This window comes from Canis aureus, chromosome 8 (genome assembly GCF_053574225.1).
Source record: "Canis aureus isolate CA01 chromosome 8, VMU_Caureus_v.1.0, whole genome shotgun sequence".
In the NCBI taxonomy this organism is placed as follows: Eukaryota; Metazoa; Chordata; class Mammalia; order Carnivora; family Canidae; genus Canis; species Canis aureus.
Window position 1 is genome coordinate 61,945,056 of NC_135618.1, and position 17,292 is coordinate 61,962,347.

The 17,292-nt window shown below is 53.5% G+C and overlaps 2 protein-coding genes across 13 annotated transcripts in view; both read right to left on the reverse strand.

Moving 5' to 3' along the window:
- Nucleotides 1–216: 216 nt before the first annotated feature.
- COX19 (cytochrome c oxidase assembly factor COX19) lies at nucleotides 217–10,520 on the reverse strand. The gene is made up of 3 exons (XM_077907507.1): nucleotides 10,364–10,520; nucleotides 9,801–9,916; nucleotides 217–3,311 (listed from the first exon to the last, which is right to left on the reverse strand). The coding sequence occupies exons 1-3, from the start codon at nucleotides 10,443–10,445 to the stop codon at nucleotides 3,231–3,233; spliced, it is 279 nt and encodes a 92-aa protein (XP_077763633.1). The 5' UTR covers nucleotides 10,446–10,520; the 3' UTR covers nucleotides 217–3,230.
- A 937-nt stretch (nucleotides 10,521–11,457) lies between these two features.
- The window catches only part of CHLSN (cholesin), a 147,980-nt gene continuing 142,145 nt past the window's right edge, over nucleotides 11,458–17,292 (reverse strand). For all 12 annotated transcript variants that reach the window (XM_077907504.1, XM_077907496.1, XM_077907495.1 and 9 more), the window contains one exon: nucleotides 11,458–11,988. The gene's annotated coding sequence lies outside the window, so the exon portion shown is untranslated. The remainder of the gene's footprint in view (nucleotides 11,989–17,292) is intronic.

Here is a 17,292-nt window from a genome sequence, read left to right on the forward strand (position 1 = left end):
CCAGGCTGCTAGCAACTCAGATCTGGAAAATCAAAGGCCGCACCAGGAAGTGGCCGCCCTGTGGTAAAGAGGTCAGCCATCTGCACGATGGCACCGGGCTACTTCTCCTCCCATGCTTCCTCCCCCACTTGCTGAAACTACTTGTCACATCACCTGCTTCAAAATCCACTGGATGCACTTCAGAAAGAGAATTTACTCAACCACACACATGGAAAGTTCAATCACACAGTTTAATGCAAAATACTTTTTTCATTTTGAAATAATTTTAGACTTCCAAAAATTGGCAAAAATAAGACAGAGTTCATATGCCCAGCTTCCCCAAATAACATTTTACATAATCACAGCACAAGAACCAAGGATCCTGGTAATCAGCTGCTGGCCACCGTCCTTCCTGGCCCAGGGCCCTCGTGGCAGCCAGTCTGTCTCCTTGGACCCCTCCTCAACACAGTTTTTGTCTCAGGACCCTGATACTTGTGAAGAGCACTGGCCTTCACTCCACAGAAAGTCTGTTTATTCTGGGGTCTGCTCACTAGGCTGAGATAAACTCCAGGAGGGCATCAGAGAGGGGACACTGGGCAGGTCACCAAGTGGTGAGCACAGTTGTCTCTACTGCTCCCTTGGGAATCCCTGAGTGCCCTAGGGGTGGCCCCCAGACAAGGCAAACACACTGGGCCCCGACTCCAGGACCCCATGGGTTCTCATCCACACCCCTTGCCACTGCAGTGTGACTGCTGTCTCCACCGCCGCTTCTGCACTGGGCTGGCCACTGCCAGGAGCTGTCTCTGTCCCGCAGACAAGTGCATTCCTGTAGTTACTCTCGCATCAGTGCAGACTTGAAAACATTTATTCTGGAGACTAGAGCCCAGTACAACACTCTGTTGCTCAAAGTGGCCCAGGTGTGGCTCCCTGGTGGGGACCGTGTTCTTTCAACAAGCCCCCATTTTATTTCCAGAAATTCCTTATTTTCTGACACAAAACGGTCCAAGCTCAGGTTGGATTTCCCCGTCCCTTCTGGAGCCTGGTTCCGGCTGTCGGGAGCGGTGCTCCAGCCCTACATGGCTCAAGGGTGTACCTGCTACAGGTGTCATGGCCTGAGGCCCCCCCGATGTGTGCGCGCGCCCTGATACACTCACACACCTAAATCCGTCTCTCTGTCCAGCCACCTTCTCTGTGACATGACCAGGACTCCCAAGACCCGGCTCTTCCCCACACTCCCCAGTTCTCCAGTCCTAGAATGCTCGCTTTCAGAGCCGATGAAAGCAAACTTTCTGGCCAGAGATTAGAACCTGTCTTCTCATCCCCAGCTCGTCGAACTTCTGCTTTCCACAGCTGCTGGGCACATTCTGTCCCACCCCTACCACGGCAGGAACCACATGTATGTCTGGCTGGGCTGCCACTGCAGCTGCATGTGGGGTCCCCCATAGCTGCATTATTTCTGAGCACATGGAACAGGATGCAGCTTACAGTCAGAGCTACACTGCATGCAGGAGACCATTCTCTTTAGCGGCTGGCATGTCCTTCCTCAATTTCATGTCTGCACAAACACACAGATACTTAATAGTTTCCCGTCTTCCTTACTAACGTTACAACAGATGCTTCTAGAGTCTGCCCCTCTCTCTCGTGTACATGCCGCCTATAGTGTGAGGTCAGCTATGTCACTTCAGAACCCACCCCTCAACCCCACTGAACCCCACGATATGGATGAGCCACAGTCCGCCAAGACTCGTACGCATGGGGATTTGGGTCACTCTAGTGTTTTGCAATGATAAATGATGCCATATCAATAACCTGGTGCACATGTAATTCTGTATGGTTAGCAAACACAAACTAGTTTCATGGCTCATCTTGGTTTGGTGATAAAAGCCAAGCCCTTTCATAAGCTGGGCAGTAACATGAAAAAGATCTGTAGCACAATTCCAGTGAAAGACAGAGACTATGTCCCAACAGTGACACACCGCAGAGGGGAGTAGGCACTGCTACTACTCACGGGTGAACGGTGCAGAGTGAACACTATGGAAATGGAAAAGCTGTGGAGTGGTTTCCTTCAGGGAGGGTCAAAGCCAAGAGGCATCCACCATGGAAGGACTGCACACACAGGGATCTAAAGGCAGAGAGTGGACACGGACACGCCTCTACCACCACAGCCAAGGAGGGGGCAGTGGTGACTTTTGGGAGCCCAGGCCTGAGTCGTGGCTGGCTGTCCCCACTAGGGTCATTGTCCGAGAGCCAGGGAAGGCAGTGCTGGGCCCCGACCCCCCCCCCACACACACACACGTGTGGCACTCTGTTCGTGGATCTGAACCTTGGCCACTATCAAACTACCCAGAAATCCTGGCTGGAGGTTTGGATACCTGTGAGGTTCAAACAACCTCAGGCAATTGTGGCGGCTGCCCAAACATCAGCGCTGTGGGCTGTGGCACCAGGTCTGTCGCTCTGAAACATGCTCAGAGGCCCTAGAAGCCTCTGCCAGATGATACGTTAGCATGGGTGTTCTTCCAAAGGGAGACACAGGAGATCACGTATGTAAGGCAAACTACATGTGTCCTGACACCTGTTCCTCAGTTACATTAGTCTGGTCATTGTGATTAAACTAGTTTTATAAATTCAGTCCACACAGGTCAGAAAATGACCTGTGGTTAAAAGGTACCTCGTGTTCGGGCATTACCAGAAAAACGTTACCAAGTCAAATACGTCAAAAGGCAGATGATCTCTCCTTTCCAAGTTCATATTCTGTATTTTGTTCAAAAATTGGAAATGAACCAGCACACAAGAGCACAAAAAGGAAACCAGTTTGCCAGGGAAAGGCTTGATTTCTGGCAATGTCTGCGTCTGTGGCAGAGGCCGGAGCTGACAGCACACAGCACGCCAGCACTGAGAAGCTACACACGGTACCACACGTGTCATGTACACCGCGTGTCCCTACACCAAGCAGCCGCGACTCTGCACTCCCACCTCCTGCCCACCATGGTCTCCTCAGGAACTCTGCCACACACCATGTAAAGATAAAACCTAACGCTACTGGGGGGAAATGAGATCTGAAAGCCAGTCAGTTTTCAAAATAACCTGGGAAACATCAAGTCAAGATGTGTCACATTAAAAAAAAAAAAAAAAAAAGTCAAGATGTGTCTGTCAAGGAGGGCGTTCTGGAATCCTCTCCGTCACAGCACCTAACTGTAAACTGTTGACATGCTCCATTCTGGACCACCTGGCAGCAGGAGGTCTTCTCTCCATCAAGAGTTGGTTTCTGCCTTTGGTTTTCCATCGGTCAAATCTCCAAATCCCAGTTTTTCCAGTGGTTCTTGGGCCATCAGCTGCCTATAAGAAGTGAAGAAAACGAAGAGCACGGTCTGCACAACGCCTGTGCGTTCACTCCCATCCCGTCCAACCACAGGTCTGGGGGCTGCCCAGAGCCAGGACACTGCCGGACCTGGCCCCAAGGCCCCTGAGGGGCTCCTTGCGCCCTTTTCCTCTGACACCTGCACCTCTGGACCCACGAGGGATAACCACTGGTGGACGGTGCACAAAGCCCCCCAGCTGCAGGGTGCAGCTCTGAAGGGAGAAGGCAGACCACAGAGATGCTCCCCAAGGTGCCAGTATGGAGCAGACGTGTGAGGCGTGCAAGGGCTCCAACCCCACATGGCTTCTAGGTCCCAGTGAAGACTCAAGAAGACAAGTGCACAAAGGACAGACCGTATCTGGTACAAATGACCCTGAACAATGCAAGAGTTAGGGGCACTGACCACCCATGCAGCTGAACCCCTTAACTCCTGGCCCCACAAAAGCATAAAGACCAATAGCATACCACTGACCAGAAGCCTTAGCTATGACATAAGTGAACCCTAATAAAAGGTAAGCCAGAGAAACAAAATGTTATAAAGAAAATCACAAGGAAGAAACATATTTATGATACTGTATGTACTGCATTTACGAAAAAAGTCTGCATGTAAGTACGCCCGTGCAGTTCACATGCATGCTGTTCAAGGGTCACTGCATTCCTTAGCTTTACTTGCAACTCAGAAACACTTGGGACACTTGGTGTGTGGGCCCCATGTCATCTCACTCTTGCCCCAGGCCCTGCACAGGCCCACAAAGATGGGGATGCCCCACACAGAGCGCCTGCTGAGCTCCAAAGTCTCCCCTATCTGGCTTCCCACTGCCTACAATTCTGGGGAAAGAGAGGGTGGAGTTTCATTCTGTTTTGTTTTGGGGGCAGGGGTGGGTTGATCCTAACTCTCAGAGGCCATCTGTCTGTCCTCCTTGCCGGTGGGAGCACAGCATCCCCACAGGAACCACCAGGCTCAGCTGGCACATGGGTCACCCATGACACTGGCCATCATCACTTAACACACAGTGTCCAGGCTCCCACCACTGAGCCTCCATACCTTTCCCTGGCCAGCCCCGCTGCCCAGCACAGGCAGCCAAGTTCAGCCAGCATGCTGGGAACCGTGGGACATCGCAAGTCACCTGGTCAGACAAGCCACTTTTTGCAGGTTCTGGGGGGCCTAGTGCAAGTGGGCCACACTTCGGCAGAAAGACGAAACCTTGCAGGGAGATGATCTTTTTTTTTTTTTTTTTTTTAAGATCTTATTTATTTATTCATGAGAGACCCAGAGAGAGAGGCAGAGACACAGGCAGAGGGAGAAGCAGGCTCCATGCAAGGAGCCCGATGTGGGCCTCGATCCTGGGACCCCAGAATCACGCCGTGGGCTGAAGGCAGGTGTTAAACCACTGAGCCACCCAGGGATCCCCAGGGAGATGATCTCAATCTGAACTTCATAAGGGCTCCCTAGGCCGTCCCCGTTAAAAGAACAAAATATGACTGTTTAGACAATGGGAGCGAGGGGATGTGCCCTCAATGGCTCCAGCAGTGGAGGCGGGAGTGGGGAAGTTGCCTGCACTGGGGGACTCTGTCCCTTTACCTGCGTGGGTGCTTGGCAATTTCCATCACGAAAAGCTAGAATCCACTTAAAAAGTCCACGTGTAGGCCAGGCTGACTGCGTTATCTGACTGTGTCCCTAGAAGAGGTGGACAAGCTAGACAAGCCCTGAGGAGGGGCCTCGCTGCTGTCTGGGCGCTGTGACCCCTGCAATACCCGCCTAGCATCCCAGGTGAGCTAAGTGGCCCCGTGGGCCTTTCTCTCTGCATCGTAGGAATGGGGTTTGGAGCAGAAGGCTCAGGCATCTCCACAAGCGCCAGGCACTTCCTGCATGCACTGTGTCCAAAGCAGCAGGGTACAGAGCTGAAGCAGGCGTGCTGCCCTCCAACAGCTACTCCACACAATACAGCAGGACCGAGGCCAGCAAACGCTAAGACCTGACAGACACCCACAGTCACCTGAGCTCCCTCTCCCATCTAGAGAACCAGGAAGTTCCAGGGGAAAGGGACATGGAGCCGGGAAGTGGAGAGCCAAGGCCACAAGATGCTGGGTTTACTCTGTGGGCACCAGTGAATGCCTGCGGCTGGGGCACCAGTGGAAGAGCAGCAGGAAGTCCCATATGCCTGGGCACGTGTCCTGGTAAAGAAGGCTCCATGCCAGCTCACGTGGGGTGCAGGCCCATTCGCCACCCCACCGCCACCAAGCTGTGCTGCCCCTGCCCCACCCCCCTGACCCAGCATAGCCATACCCAGAGAGCTGGTGGAGGTCACCAAACCTAGAACTGCAAACCTTGTCAGTACAATTTAATCTAGAAGCAGATTAAATTCTATAGCAATGGGATACAAGTGCTACTCCTTAAACCAAGTGAGGAAACAATGATACTTTTTCACACATCTTGGCAAAAGAAGACATCTGGCCAACAGTTCTTAGAACTGACCTCTCTCAGACCTCACTGTGGTCTGCAGACGACACCCTCATTGCTGGAGCCTGGGACTGTCGCCCTCCACAGTAGAGGGGAAATCGGGTTAGAGCTGGAACTACAGCTGCAAACTGGCCAATTCTGAGAGTGACATTACCAGGACACAACATCATCACAGGAATCCTTAAAATCAGGGACAGATGGGAAGAAAGGAAGGTTCAAATAAATACACCATCGCCGGCTTAGAGAAGGTGGGGGGCATGAGTCCAGGAGCATGGACACCTCTAGAAGCTGGAAACGGCAGGAAGTAATTCTGCCCTGGAGCCTCCATAAGGAATGGAGCCTGTCCATGCCCCGAATGCAGCCCCATGGGAGCCATGTCAGACTTCCCACTACAGACCGTGACGTGGGCTGGCGTGCTCCTCCAAACACACTGGCCCGAAAGGAAGGACCTTCATGATTAGTGGAACAAATGAGGAATGAGGAAGAAAAAGCTAGAAGCCAAATAACACATAATTCAAGATATCCTTTCTACAAATCTGTAAATCTTCATAAAATCCAGCTCCTTGGCAAAGTCATAAAAAACAACAAATACAACATTTAGCAAGTTCTAAAGCCAAAGGGATGATTTCAATGCCTCCCATTAGCATAAGGAAAGAGACCAAAGAAAACATCCCATTTCCAGTCCAATTTTTTAGGGACTGAGACACTGAGATCACTGGAATCTTCACGGAAAGCAAAATCACTCTCAACTGTTCCCTACAGTGCCATTCTTTTACTTATTTATTTATTTTTAAAGATTTTATTTACTTATTCACAAGAGACACAGAGAAAGAGGCAGAAACTTAGAGGGAGAAGCAGGCTCCCTATGGGCAGGACTCAATCCCAGGACCCCAGGTTCACAACCTGAGCCAAAGGTAGACAATCAACCAGTGAGCCTCCCAGGTGCCCCTACAGTGTCGTCCTTTTAGAGGCATTAAGTGCATGACTTAGGGCAATAGAATTTTTCAACAGTGTGTTCTTCAAGGGTATGAGAACAATAATGACCGGCACCTGCTGGTCTCCCCCTGAACCCAAGACTTGCCAAGAACCATCTGTTGTGTTTTTCTATAGCCCAGCCGGGAGGCCTATCCTTCACAGGAACCTGCACTCTGGAATGTGGCTGCACCGTCCCCACTGCCCACCCTACCTCATGGGAATCAAAGTGAGATGATTAGAGGCTTGAGAATACAGATCGTGCCTGTATTTGCTATTAACAAGATAATCCCAAATTTAACAGCTCTTCCTGTGAGAAAATGTGGTTCACAGCTACTACAGCACACATACTTCCATGTTGGGCTACAATGGCCAGAGGCCCTGAGGCAATTTTAAAAACCTGCTGTGGTCCAGGGGTGCCTGAGTGGCTCAATCCATTAAGCATCTACCTTTGGATCGGATCATGATCCTGCAGTCCTGGGATGGAGCCCCACAATGGGGTCCCTGCTCAGCGAGGAATCTGCTTCTCCCTACCCCTCTGCCCCCGCTGCTGGTGCGCTCTCTCACATGCGCTCTCTCTAAAAAATAAAATCTCAAAAAACAAAGCTTGCATGGTCCAGTTTTTTACAAGATGCATACAGAAGCATGAACTGGTAAGTCATATATGTGATTTCAGCACAAAAGAGAAAAGAAATCTGTAAGAAGCAGGAGAAGCAAATGTGCAAAATCTTGATATTGAATCCAGGTGGTTGCAGATTTTCATTTAAAAACATCCAAGGTGGGCAGCCCAGGTGGCTCAGCAGTTTAGTGCGGCCTTCTGCTCAGGGCCTGATCCTGAAGACCCGGGATCCAGTCCCGCGTCGGGCTCCCGGCATGGGGAGCCTGCTTCTCCCTCTGCCTGTGTCTCTCCTTCTCTCTCTCTGTGTCTTTCATGAATAAATAAGTAAAATCTTTAAAAATAAATAAAAAATAAAACCATCCAAGGGCAGCCCCAGTGGTGCAGTTTAGTGCTGCCTGCAGCCCAGGGTGTGATCCTGGAGACCCGGGATTGAGTCCCACATCGGGCTCCCTGCGTGGAGCCCGCTTCTCCCTCTGCCTCTGTCTCTCTCTCTGTGTCGCTCATGGATAAATAAAATAAAATCTTAAAAAAAAAATCATCCGGGATCCCTGGGTGGCGCAGCGGTTTGGCGCCTGCCTTTGGCCTAGGGCACGATCCTGGAGACCCAGGATCGATTCCCACGTCAGGCTCCCAGTGTATGGAGCCTGCTTCTCTCTGCCTGTGTCTCTGCCTCTCTTTCTCTCTCTGTGACTATCATAAATAAATAAAAATTTTAAAAAAATAAAAAAATAAAAAAAAATCATCCAAAAAGGGACACCTGGATGGCTCAGTGGTTAAGCATCTGCCTTTGGCTCAGGGCATGATCCCAGAGTTCTGGGATTGAGTCCTGCATTAGGCTCCCTGCATGGAGAATGCTTCTCCCTCTGCCTCTGCCTCTCTCTCTCTCTCTGGGTCTCCCATGAATAAATAAATAAAATCTTAAAAACAAAACAAAACAAAACAAAAAAACAAAAAAAAAAAAGTCTACAGCCAAAATCACTGACCAAGTCAGAAACACACACATACCCCCTATTTATCTTAATGCCACCTGACCAGCCAGTGAAGCCACTTGAAATAACAGAGCCCACAGAGTGGTCAGTTGCATCCCCTCTGTCTACCCCCAACCTCAGCAGGCCTCAGGAGAGGCTGGCCTCCAGAAGCTGTGCTCAGCAGGGCAAGGCCACACAGACAGCAGGCAGCTCACTCCCAGGGTCAAATGGGGAGAAAAGACAGGGCCCTTCTGCTGGTCCTCCACCAGGCAAGCCAGGAGCCTCTCTGGGGACTCAGAGAGCCCGACTCCGGAGCAACTCCCAGCAGGAGCAGTGGCCTGTGGTGTGCTGGGTACCATGGCTGGCACGGGGATGACTGACCTGAGGTGCAGAGGGGCGAGGGACCTGCTCACACCGTCACACACTGACAGAGACCAACTTCAAACTGTCTCCAATGTGCGCAGCACTGAAAAGAAATTCACTTGGTTCCCATGTTTAAAAGACGTGTTAACTTAAACACATGGGCCCCAGTAATGTGCTACTTAATAGTGAGAGCTGGACTTGGGGTGGCCCGCTTCCAATCTAAGCCCCTAGGAGCCTGAACAACTCAGAAGACAGAGTGAGGGCCTTCGTGAGGGGCCCGTTCCTAGGGCCCCCTGAGTCTGCAGACAGCCCTCCATACACCTGTAGGGCTGAGAAACACAGAAGATGGTGTCTGGAGGGAAATGTCTGAGTTTGTCATGGGAAAGTAGACACAGGGCTCCAACAGGACTGGTTTATGTCAACCCAAATCCTCAGACAAAGCCGTCTGAAGCCTGGATTCCTTACCAAGCTAATGAAAGGATCAAACAGCAGAAATACAGGTTCTACCCCCACCACATAACACATGACCTGCTTCTCCCATCAGAGACCAGAATGGCTTTTTAGTAAAGTCTCAACGAATCCTAAGTTGCAAACATTTGTTTTATTTAAAAGTGAGTTCTGGTAAATTCCATTCAAGACAGAACAAATCCTTCGTCTTTCATCATTTCTGAAATGGCCTATTGTCTCCCCTGTCACATTTCAAGCGCGGCCGAACCTACCCCACCGGGAACAAAACATGTTTATGGTCTGAGAACGTCAAAGAGAGAAACCATGTACCCACAACCTTCAGTCTTTTGGCTCAGTCAGCATTTTCATGATGTACGATCCTGAAACCTTAATGACAGGTCAGCAGCTCCCCAATTTGGAAAGTAAATACCCCGAGGAATGCAGTCGCTCAGGGAGCCCCCAGGGAGCCCCCCCCCCTCCCCCCCCCCCCATTGCCACACAACTTCTGGTACACTAAACCTGGCAGGCCTCCACTGCAGTTGTGAAAGACACAGGACTCAACGAGCCAGGCTGCAACGACCCCTGGGAGCGGGGGCACGGAAGGTTCCAGAAGTCACATGTGTCAGCATGCACTTGCCTCTCCATCCTGCATTCTAAATAGGCCTTTGATTCCTTTCTGCACAAAGCATTTTCAAATTTGCTGTCACGGAGACACTTCATAAACTTCTCCTTGAAGCTTTTGCATTCACCTAGAAGGAGAATGGAGACAGCGTTTTCTCCTGGCGCGGACACCGGGCGGGGGGGGCGGGGGGCTGGCCGCCCGGGTCAGCTCTCGCCCCCCGCCCCCGCCCCAGCTCGCCGGGCAGCAGGCGGGGGAAAGCCGCGCCCACCGCGTGCAGGTCGGGCCAGCACCCGCCACAGCGGGCTGGGGACGTTTCGTAGGAAAACGTGCGCGGCCCGTCAGTCCGCTCCCGGGGTCTCGGCTTCCACCGGCTCCCCCCAGACCCGCCCCCGCTACCGGCCTGCAGGGCCCGGTCCCGCTCCCGCCCGCGCGGGGTGACGTCCGCGTCCGCCCGCCGCGCCGGGCCTCAGTTTCCCCCCTGCACCGCCGGCGGACGCCACGGTCCACCCGGCCGCACGGCGCCCCAGGACACGCAGCACCCGAGGCCCCGCGCGGGAGCCCGCCCGCCGCTCACCGAAGTGATCCAGCGGGAAGCTGCCCTTGTCCGGGGGCCGGGGCTGGAAAGTCTTGGACCCAAAGTTCATAGCCGTCGACATGTTGGCACGCCCCCCCGGGGTGCGGAGCGCGGCGTGCGAAGGGCGGCGGGCCGAGCGCCGAGCGGGAGCCGCGAGAGCGCCGAGCACGTCGAGCGGCTAGCGGCCCCGGGCGACAGGCCCCGCCCCCCGCCGCAGGCCCCGCCCCCGCCGCAGGCCCCGCCCCCGCCGGGCTGTGAAAGGCTCCCATCCGGGCTGTTCTCCAATTTTTTAAAAATTTATTTATATCTTAAAAATATTTTTACTTATTTATGAGAAACAGAGACAGAGAGAGCACGGCACAGACACAGGCGGAGGGAGAAGCAGGCTCCATGCAAGGAGCCGACGTGGGACTTGATCCTGGGACTCCAGGCTCACACCCTGGACCAAAGGCAAGTGCTCAACCGCTGAGCCACCCAGGCTTCCCCAATTTTTTTTTTTTTAAGATTTTGTTTATTTATTCGTGAGAGACAGAGAGAGACAGAGAGGCAGAGACACAGGCAGAGGGAGAAGCAGGCTCTATGCAGGGAGCCTGATGTGGGACTCAATCCTGGGTCTCCAGGATCATGCCCTGGGCTGCCCGCTGTTCTCCAATTTGACCCTCACAATAGCCCAGTGGCAGAGACCCGTTGTCCTTTCCTTATAATACGGAAACAAGTCTAGAGAGGCCCCGCAGACGCACAGCTTCGGTCCACAAGAAGCCCAAGAGCAAGTGCACTCACATCCCCAGGCACCTGGGAGACTTACCTGATAAGGAGGGAGTGAGGGCCACACACTGAGTGGCTCCAGCAGCAGAAGCGTCCTTGCCATCAGCTCTCAGTCCAAGGTCTGAGACAGAGGGGTGGCGGGTCTGGCTCCCCCCAAGGTTCTGGGGAGACCCTGTCACAGTCTGTGCCCAAACTGTGGATGGTCACCGGCAGTCCTGGGGCTCCTGGGTGGGTGCATGCACCCTGCCTCTGCTGTCACCCTCCTGTGGGGTCTCCCCTGTGTGTCTGTGTCTAGATGTCCCCTCACAAGGACACCAGCCAGATGGGCGGGGCCACTATAAGGACTTCATCCTAATTACATCTGCAATGGCCTTATTTCCTTTTTTTTTTTTTTTTTAATTTATTTATTGGGGCAGCCCAGGTGGCTCAGCAGTTTAGTGCCACCTGCAGCCCAGGGCATGATCCTGGAGACCCAGGATCGAGTTCCACGTTGGGCTCCCTGCATGGAGCCTGCTTCCCTCTGCCTGTGTCTCTGCCTCTGTGTGTGTGTGTGTGTCTCATGAGTAAATAAACAAATTTATTTTATTTTTTAAATATTTAACTTATTTATTCATGAGAGACACACAGAGAGAGAGGCAGAGACACAGGCAGAGGGAGAAGCAGGCTCCATGCAGGCACCCCAATGCGGGACTCCATCGGAGGACCCTGGAATCACGCCCTGAGCCGAAGGCAGATTTTCAACCGCTAGGCTACCCAGGTGTCCCTGCCATAGCCTTATTTCCAAACAAAGTCACCTCCTAGGTATCGAGGGTTAGGTCGCCAACATCTGAATTCACTTGGGGCAGGGGACGCAGCTCAGCCTAGGATGAAATGAAAGTGCATCATCAATGGTTCCAGCTCCAGCAATCACTTATGATTACTACAACAACAGTGAAAGGGCTAAGTGGAGACCCCAGTTCTCCCAAGAACAGCTGCCCACAGCCCTGCACCCTGGGCAACTACTCCTCTTCTCCAAACCCGGCCTCTGGATTTCATGTGGAGGGAGGAAGTGTGCACCTGTGTTCTGTGATTCTGCCAGAGTTCCGGCCTGCACCCATGCCTCCATCCCATGCGTGTGCCCACCATGTCCCAGGCCCTAAGCGGATTGGGTCCTCAGCCACAGAGCTCACCCGCTTCCTCCTCCCCCAGACCCTGATGTGATCCAATGAGCCCGTTCCAGCACCTGAAGGCCTTGCAGAGAAGTACCAGGCCAACGAGTCCTCGCAGCCCCCACCTCAGGGCGCCCCCTACTCAAGGCCAAACTTGGATGCCCCCTTGCCAGGTCCCCAGCACGCCTGCACCTCCTCAGTAGGCACCACTGGATGTCTGTGCCTGAGGTTGCATTCGGCTGCATTCAGCTCCGTGCTGGCGCTGAATGCCAGTGGGGTCCGTTGGGGGTCCACAGGGAAAGCCCACTCCAATTGTTGAGGCCTTGATCAGAATCAGCCCAGTGTTCTGGGCCCGCTAGAAACTACAAAAGGAAAACTGCAGCTTGATGTGGTCACATAAACGACTATTGCAAGCGCTAGAACTAGGGGCCACTCACTGGGTTATTCGTTAATATGTTTCCAGGGCAGTGAACAAAAGACGCTTTTATTACCCAGCAAATAGCACTTTTCCACTTGACTAGATCACGCCAGTTAGCAGTAAAAAGGACAGCCCTGCCCCCCCCGGTGGCCTGGGCCTCTCCCTCCAACAGCCTAGAGGGACCAATGAAGCACTGGAGGCCCAGCGACCTAGAGGTGACAGCCAGCTTTTAATTGACATGTCTATACCTGGCAAATGATTATTGCTTTGTATGAGATGTTTGGATTTTTATCTGCAGCACATGGATACAAAAAGTGGGGGAGTAACTGATGTTTCTGGAACCCCGCTCCATGCGAGGCTATTTGGCACGGGGCCCCTGGAACAGTGCCTGGTACACAGAGGACATTGTTAGTTGTATTGAAGGATGAACCTGGTTCAGGAGGTGTTCTTACCTTCATCTCACACGGAAAGGACTTTCTTGCCCCAGGTTATGCAGCCAGCTTGTGAGCTATCTAGCACCGTGTAACAAACGTTCCCAACTCACTGGTGTAAAACATCCATTGTTGGCTTTGCTCAAGAATTTGCAGTGTGGGCTGGCCTCGGTGGAAATGACCTGCCTGACATCAGCTGGGGTCACTCGACCTCAGTGGGTCTCAGCCTGAGGCCACCTCCACCATGGTCATGAGCCCCCAGCCAGAGGCAAGGGCCGGGAGCCTGCTCTCAATGGAGAGGAGGGCAAAATCACAGCATGAGAATAGCTCCTGGATCCAACTTTGCCTGAAACTAGATGTCATAGGTCTTTTCACTTTAATAAATTCTGCTGCAAAAGTATACTTTTCAAAAGGATGAAAACATAGTTCTCAGAACAATATAAACTGTGCATATGTCAGTTTCATTTAACACATGGATGAAGGAATTTGGCCAGATGGCAAGGCTGGTTCTAGGAAGGGCGCCCCAACCCTGATATATCCACATCTGGTCAGAGGAAAAGAGAGGATGCCAGAATCAGATTGCTCAGCTGAACCTGGAACAGGTTAATGTCTTACAGGGCAATAAACCATAATCTTTGGGATTATCTTTTCTGCCAGACAGAAGTGATTTGCATTTTTACAGGAAAAACAATCACTTGCAGCTTTTTAGTTTCCTACAAATGAACGTCTGGCTTGAGGGCACCTGGGCCTGGTCAATAGTGAATGTAAGTCACATACACGGCCCTGCCTGGGAGGGTCGGATGGGGCTCAGTCAGGCTGGCTGGACCAGGACTTCAGGGGTACGATGAAGGGACACAGTGTCACCCATTTGCCTTATTTCTGCGTATTGGGGAGTTACCCTGAACACTGCTTATTTGAGCCTGGGGCTGCAAACACCACACACGGGGGGCGGAGGAGGGGGCAAACCACCAGCAACCTATTCTCCCCGGCTCTGGACGCCAGAAGGCTGAACTTGAGGTGGGCAGGGCTGTGCTCCCTGCACAGCTCTCGGGGAGGGTCCTTCCCGCCTCTTGCAGCTCCTGCTTGCCCCGCATCCCCTGCTTATGGCCACAGCCTACATCTCGGCCTCCAGGGTCACCTGGCTTCTGTCTGTGTCTATGTCCTCTACTCTTCTGTCTCTGCTAAGGACACCCAACATTGGAGTTAGGGCCACTCTAGTCCAGGATGACCTCATCTAAGCTTGGTTATGTCTACAAAGATTCTCTTTCCAAACAAGAGCCCATTCTGATGTTCTAGGGAGACATGGATTGTGGCAGGAGGCCATTCCACCCAGTACACCACTCCAGCCAGATTGGGTTTTTTTCCCCTACAAAGAGTCCCCGCTGCACAGAATCATGGCAGACGCCATGAACCTTGGAGGAAGGTTCCCATAGGTGGCGGAGCCAGGAGGTATGTGCAGAGCCCTGAAGCTCAGAAGTGCTGAGCTTGAAAGTTGTTCTTTATGCTGAGAAAATTGGCAAGCTGGCCTGGGCTGGAGGCGTGGGCACATCCCAGCAGCCCCCCACCCAGCACTGGCACCAGATGGGGGCAGTACCCGGAGCAGCTGTAGAGGGGCCGGTGAGCGAGGGCCCCTCCCAGCAGCCTCCACAGGGGCGGTCATGGGGAGAGCCAGGCCACGCGGGGGTCAGTGGGCACAACGCCCTGCCGGCGTGGGGCGAAAATCAGCTGAGTCTAATGCGGAGCAGCCCCCTGGCTTGGGGATTCTGGTTCTAGGAACTGATTTTTTTTTTCTAGGAACTGATTTGACAGCACCCTTTGCAACATGTGCACACAGGTATTTTGAGCAGGATGTTTTTGGCCACGAGACAGAACAATGCAGAGGAGACAAGGAAGCCGTATGGTGTCTGATGCGGCCACGCTGTCACCGCAAAAATAAAAAGCAAGTGAACAGAGGGAAGGAGACAAGGGCGGGAGGAGACTCCGGGGTGGACAGGGGTGTTCACTCCCTCAAACTTGGCGAAGGTTTCATGGCTGCATGCACATATAAACTCGCTTGAACACGAGCTGTTTGCTGCACATGAATAAAATTAGAACCAGCACAAACAGGCACACACAGCACCAGGCGCAGCACAGGTGCCAGCATATCTGTCGAAGGACGTATGAGTGAGCGGCATGGCGAGGAGAAGGCTCACTTCACTGGAGGTCGCTGGTGGGCTACGGACCCCCCGCTGATGTGTGTCCATCATCTGCTTAATGGATAAATATCCACAGGAACACCTCCACATGAGATACAGCCTATTGGACACTGGTGGGTTGACTGGTTGCCCCTGCAGAAGACATGCCCAGCGATCTCTGTGCGAGCGGTGAGGATCCTGGGGTGAAATCACCATGGGCTATGGTGGGCCAGGTGGGAGAGGCAGGCCAGGTCCTTCCAGAGAGCCCTCAAGCAGCCAACTGGCCCATGAGCCCCCGTGCAGACTTCTGGTCCCGACTGCCAGACTGTATTACTGGGAGTTCTAAATGCCCAGCTGTGGTTCTTGGTTTCACTGCAGCCCCAGGGGTCACACAGGTGTGAGCTATAGGGCCACTGGGGCCCTCAGCAGGATGTGTCCCCAGTGTTGGTGGGCACTCCCTAGAAGTTGCTGAGGATGGGCCTCGGATGAGCAGCTGGAGGACAGGTGGCCTGGGAGGTCGTGGGGAAGGGTTTCCCAAGGCCGGCCAGCAGCGGGTCCATGGCATCTGGGCATCTGAGTCCCATGACCTTGGGGACACAGCAGAAGTGGTCACACTCTCGGGGAAGAGGGACCCTGAGCCCTCAGGGAACGCGGGATGACTCTGAGGGAAGATGGGACAGTTGCTCCCCACCTCTGTCCTCCACAGACCCTTCTACAACCTTGCCCTTCCCCTTGGACCTGGGGCAGCCTCGGGACCCCCCCCACCCCAAGGTGACAAAGCTGTGCAACTCCAAAGCCAGGTCACAAGTTGTGGCCTCTGACTCTCGAGCCCTCATTCACAAAACTTGAAAACACAAGTTCATCAACATCATGCCTGAGGTCAGAGTCTGACACGGCTCTCCCCACAACCCTGGAACAGCCCAGCCAGCCCCTAGAAGTCCCCACAGGGCCCCAGCTCTGGCTCACCTCCACCGCTTCCTACCCTCCCGGGCCCCACAGACAACCTAGGACAGTCTCCCTATCTTAGGATAAGCTGACAGCAAATTCGGTTCACCTTCTACCTTAATGCCCTTTGTGTGGAACCTGGTGTTTTCACACGTTCTAGGGATGAGGATGTGGACATTCTCGCACTCATTACTCTGCCAAGCTTCCCTGGTTCCTGGGCCCTGGCCTGTGCCGCCCTGGGAGTCCTGCACCATGACCCCCATCGCCCCGTGGCCCGTGCTACCATGTGAATCCTATACTGAGAACCCTGTAGCCCTACTGCCCATGCTGCTATGGATATGACATGTGGTTCAGGCGGAACAGTAGAAACAGAACACAGGTGCGGGGGTGCGGGGGCCAGGGCAGGGATCAGCGTGGGGGGTACGGGAATCTGGGGGGATGGATGGGACTGCCCCACATCTTGATCATGGGGGTGGCCACATGACCATAGGAGTTAGTAAAAACTTGTAGAACCGTACCCTGAAAAGGCTGGACTTCACTGGGCATAAATTCTACCTCCATTTATAGGAAAGGACTCCTGCCAGGTAGGCTTCCTGAGGCTCCAGCCAGAGGCCTGTCCCCAGACAGTGGCAGGGGCACTCTGCTGGGTCCCCTCCCAGCTGCGTCTTTCTGAGGCCTGGATGTGAAAGAATTGACGCTCACACTCACGGTTGCCAGAAAGATTCACAGCCAAGCCCCTACTTCTACCCTCAGGGCCCAGATTTGACTCCAACCCTGCTGGCCGGGCTCTAAGAAGCTCCCAGTACCTGGCTGGCCTCACCTGAGCCTGGCCCACGGGGCGGGCTCACCCCGTGCACAGGGGCCTGTGCTGCGTCCCCCAGTCACACACTGCTGGCTCTGTCCATGCTAGATCCTAGGAAACACCAGTAGGGTCAGGGGGCCTATGGGACAGGGTTGGGAGTCTGACTCGATGTGTCTGGTTCCCAAGTCTGCACCCCTCACCACCACACCCCTGCCCCGCTGGGTGGGATACCGGCAAAGCACCGTG

What these genes read in the sequence shown, in the direction of transcription:
- COX19 (XM_077907507.1), bottom strand. Translation starts at nt 10,445, where the DNA reads ATGTCGACGGCTATGAACTTTGGGTCCAAGACTTTCCAGCCCCGGCCC. An exon ending in CTTCCCGCTGGATCACTTCG is followed by an intron (nt 9,917 to 10,363) that starts GTGAGCGGCGGG and finishes TTCTCCTTCTAG; the next exon opens with GTGAATGCAAAAGCTTCAAG. An exon ending in AATGCAGGATGGAGAGGCAA is followed by an intron (nt 3,312 to 9,800) that starts GTGCATGCTGAC and finishes TCTTATAGGCAG; the next exon opens with CTGATGGCCCAAGAACCACT.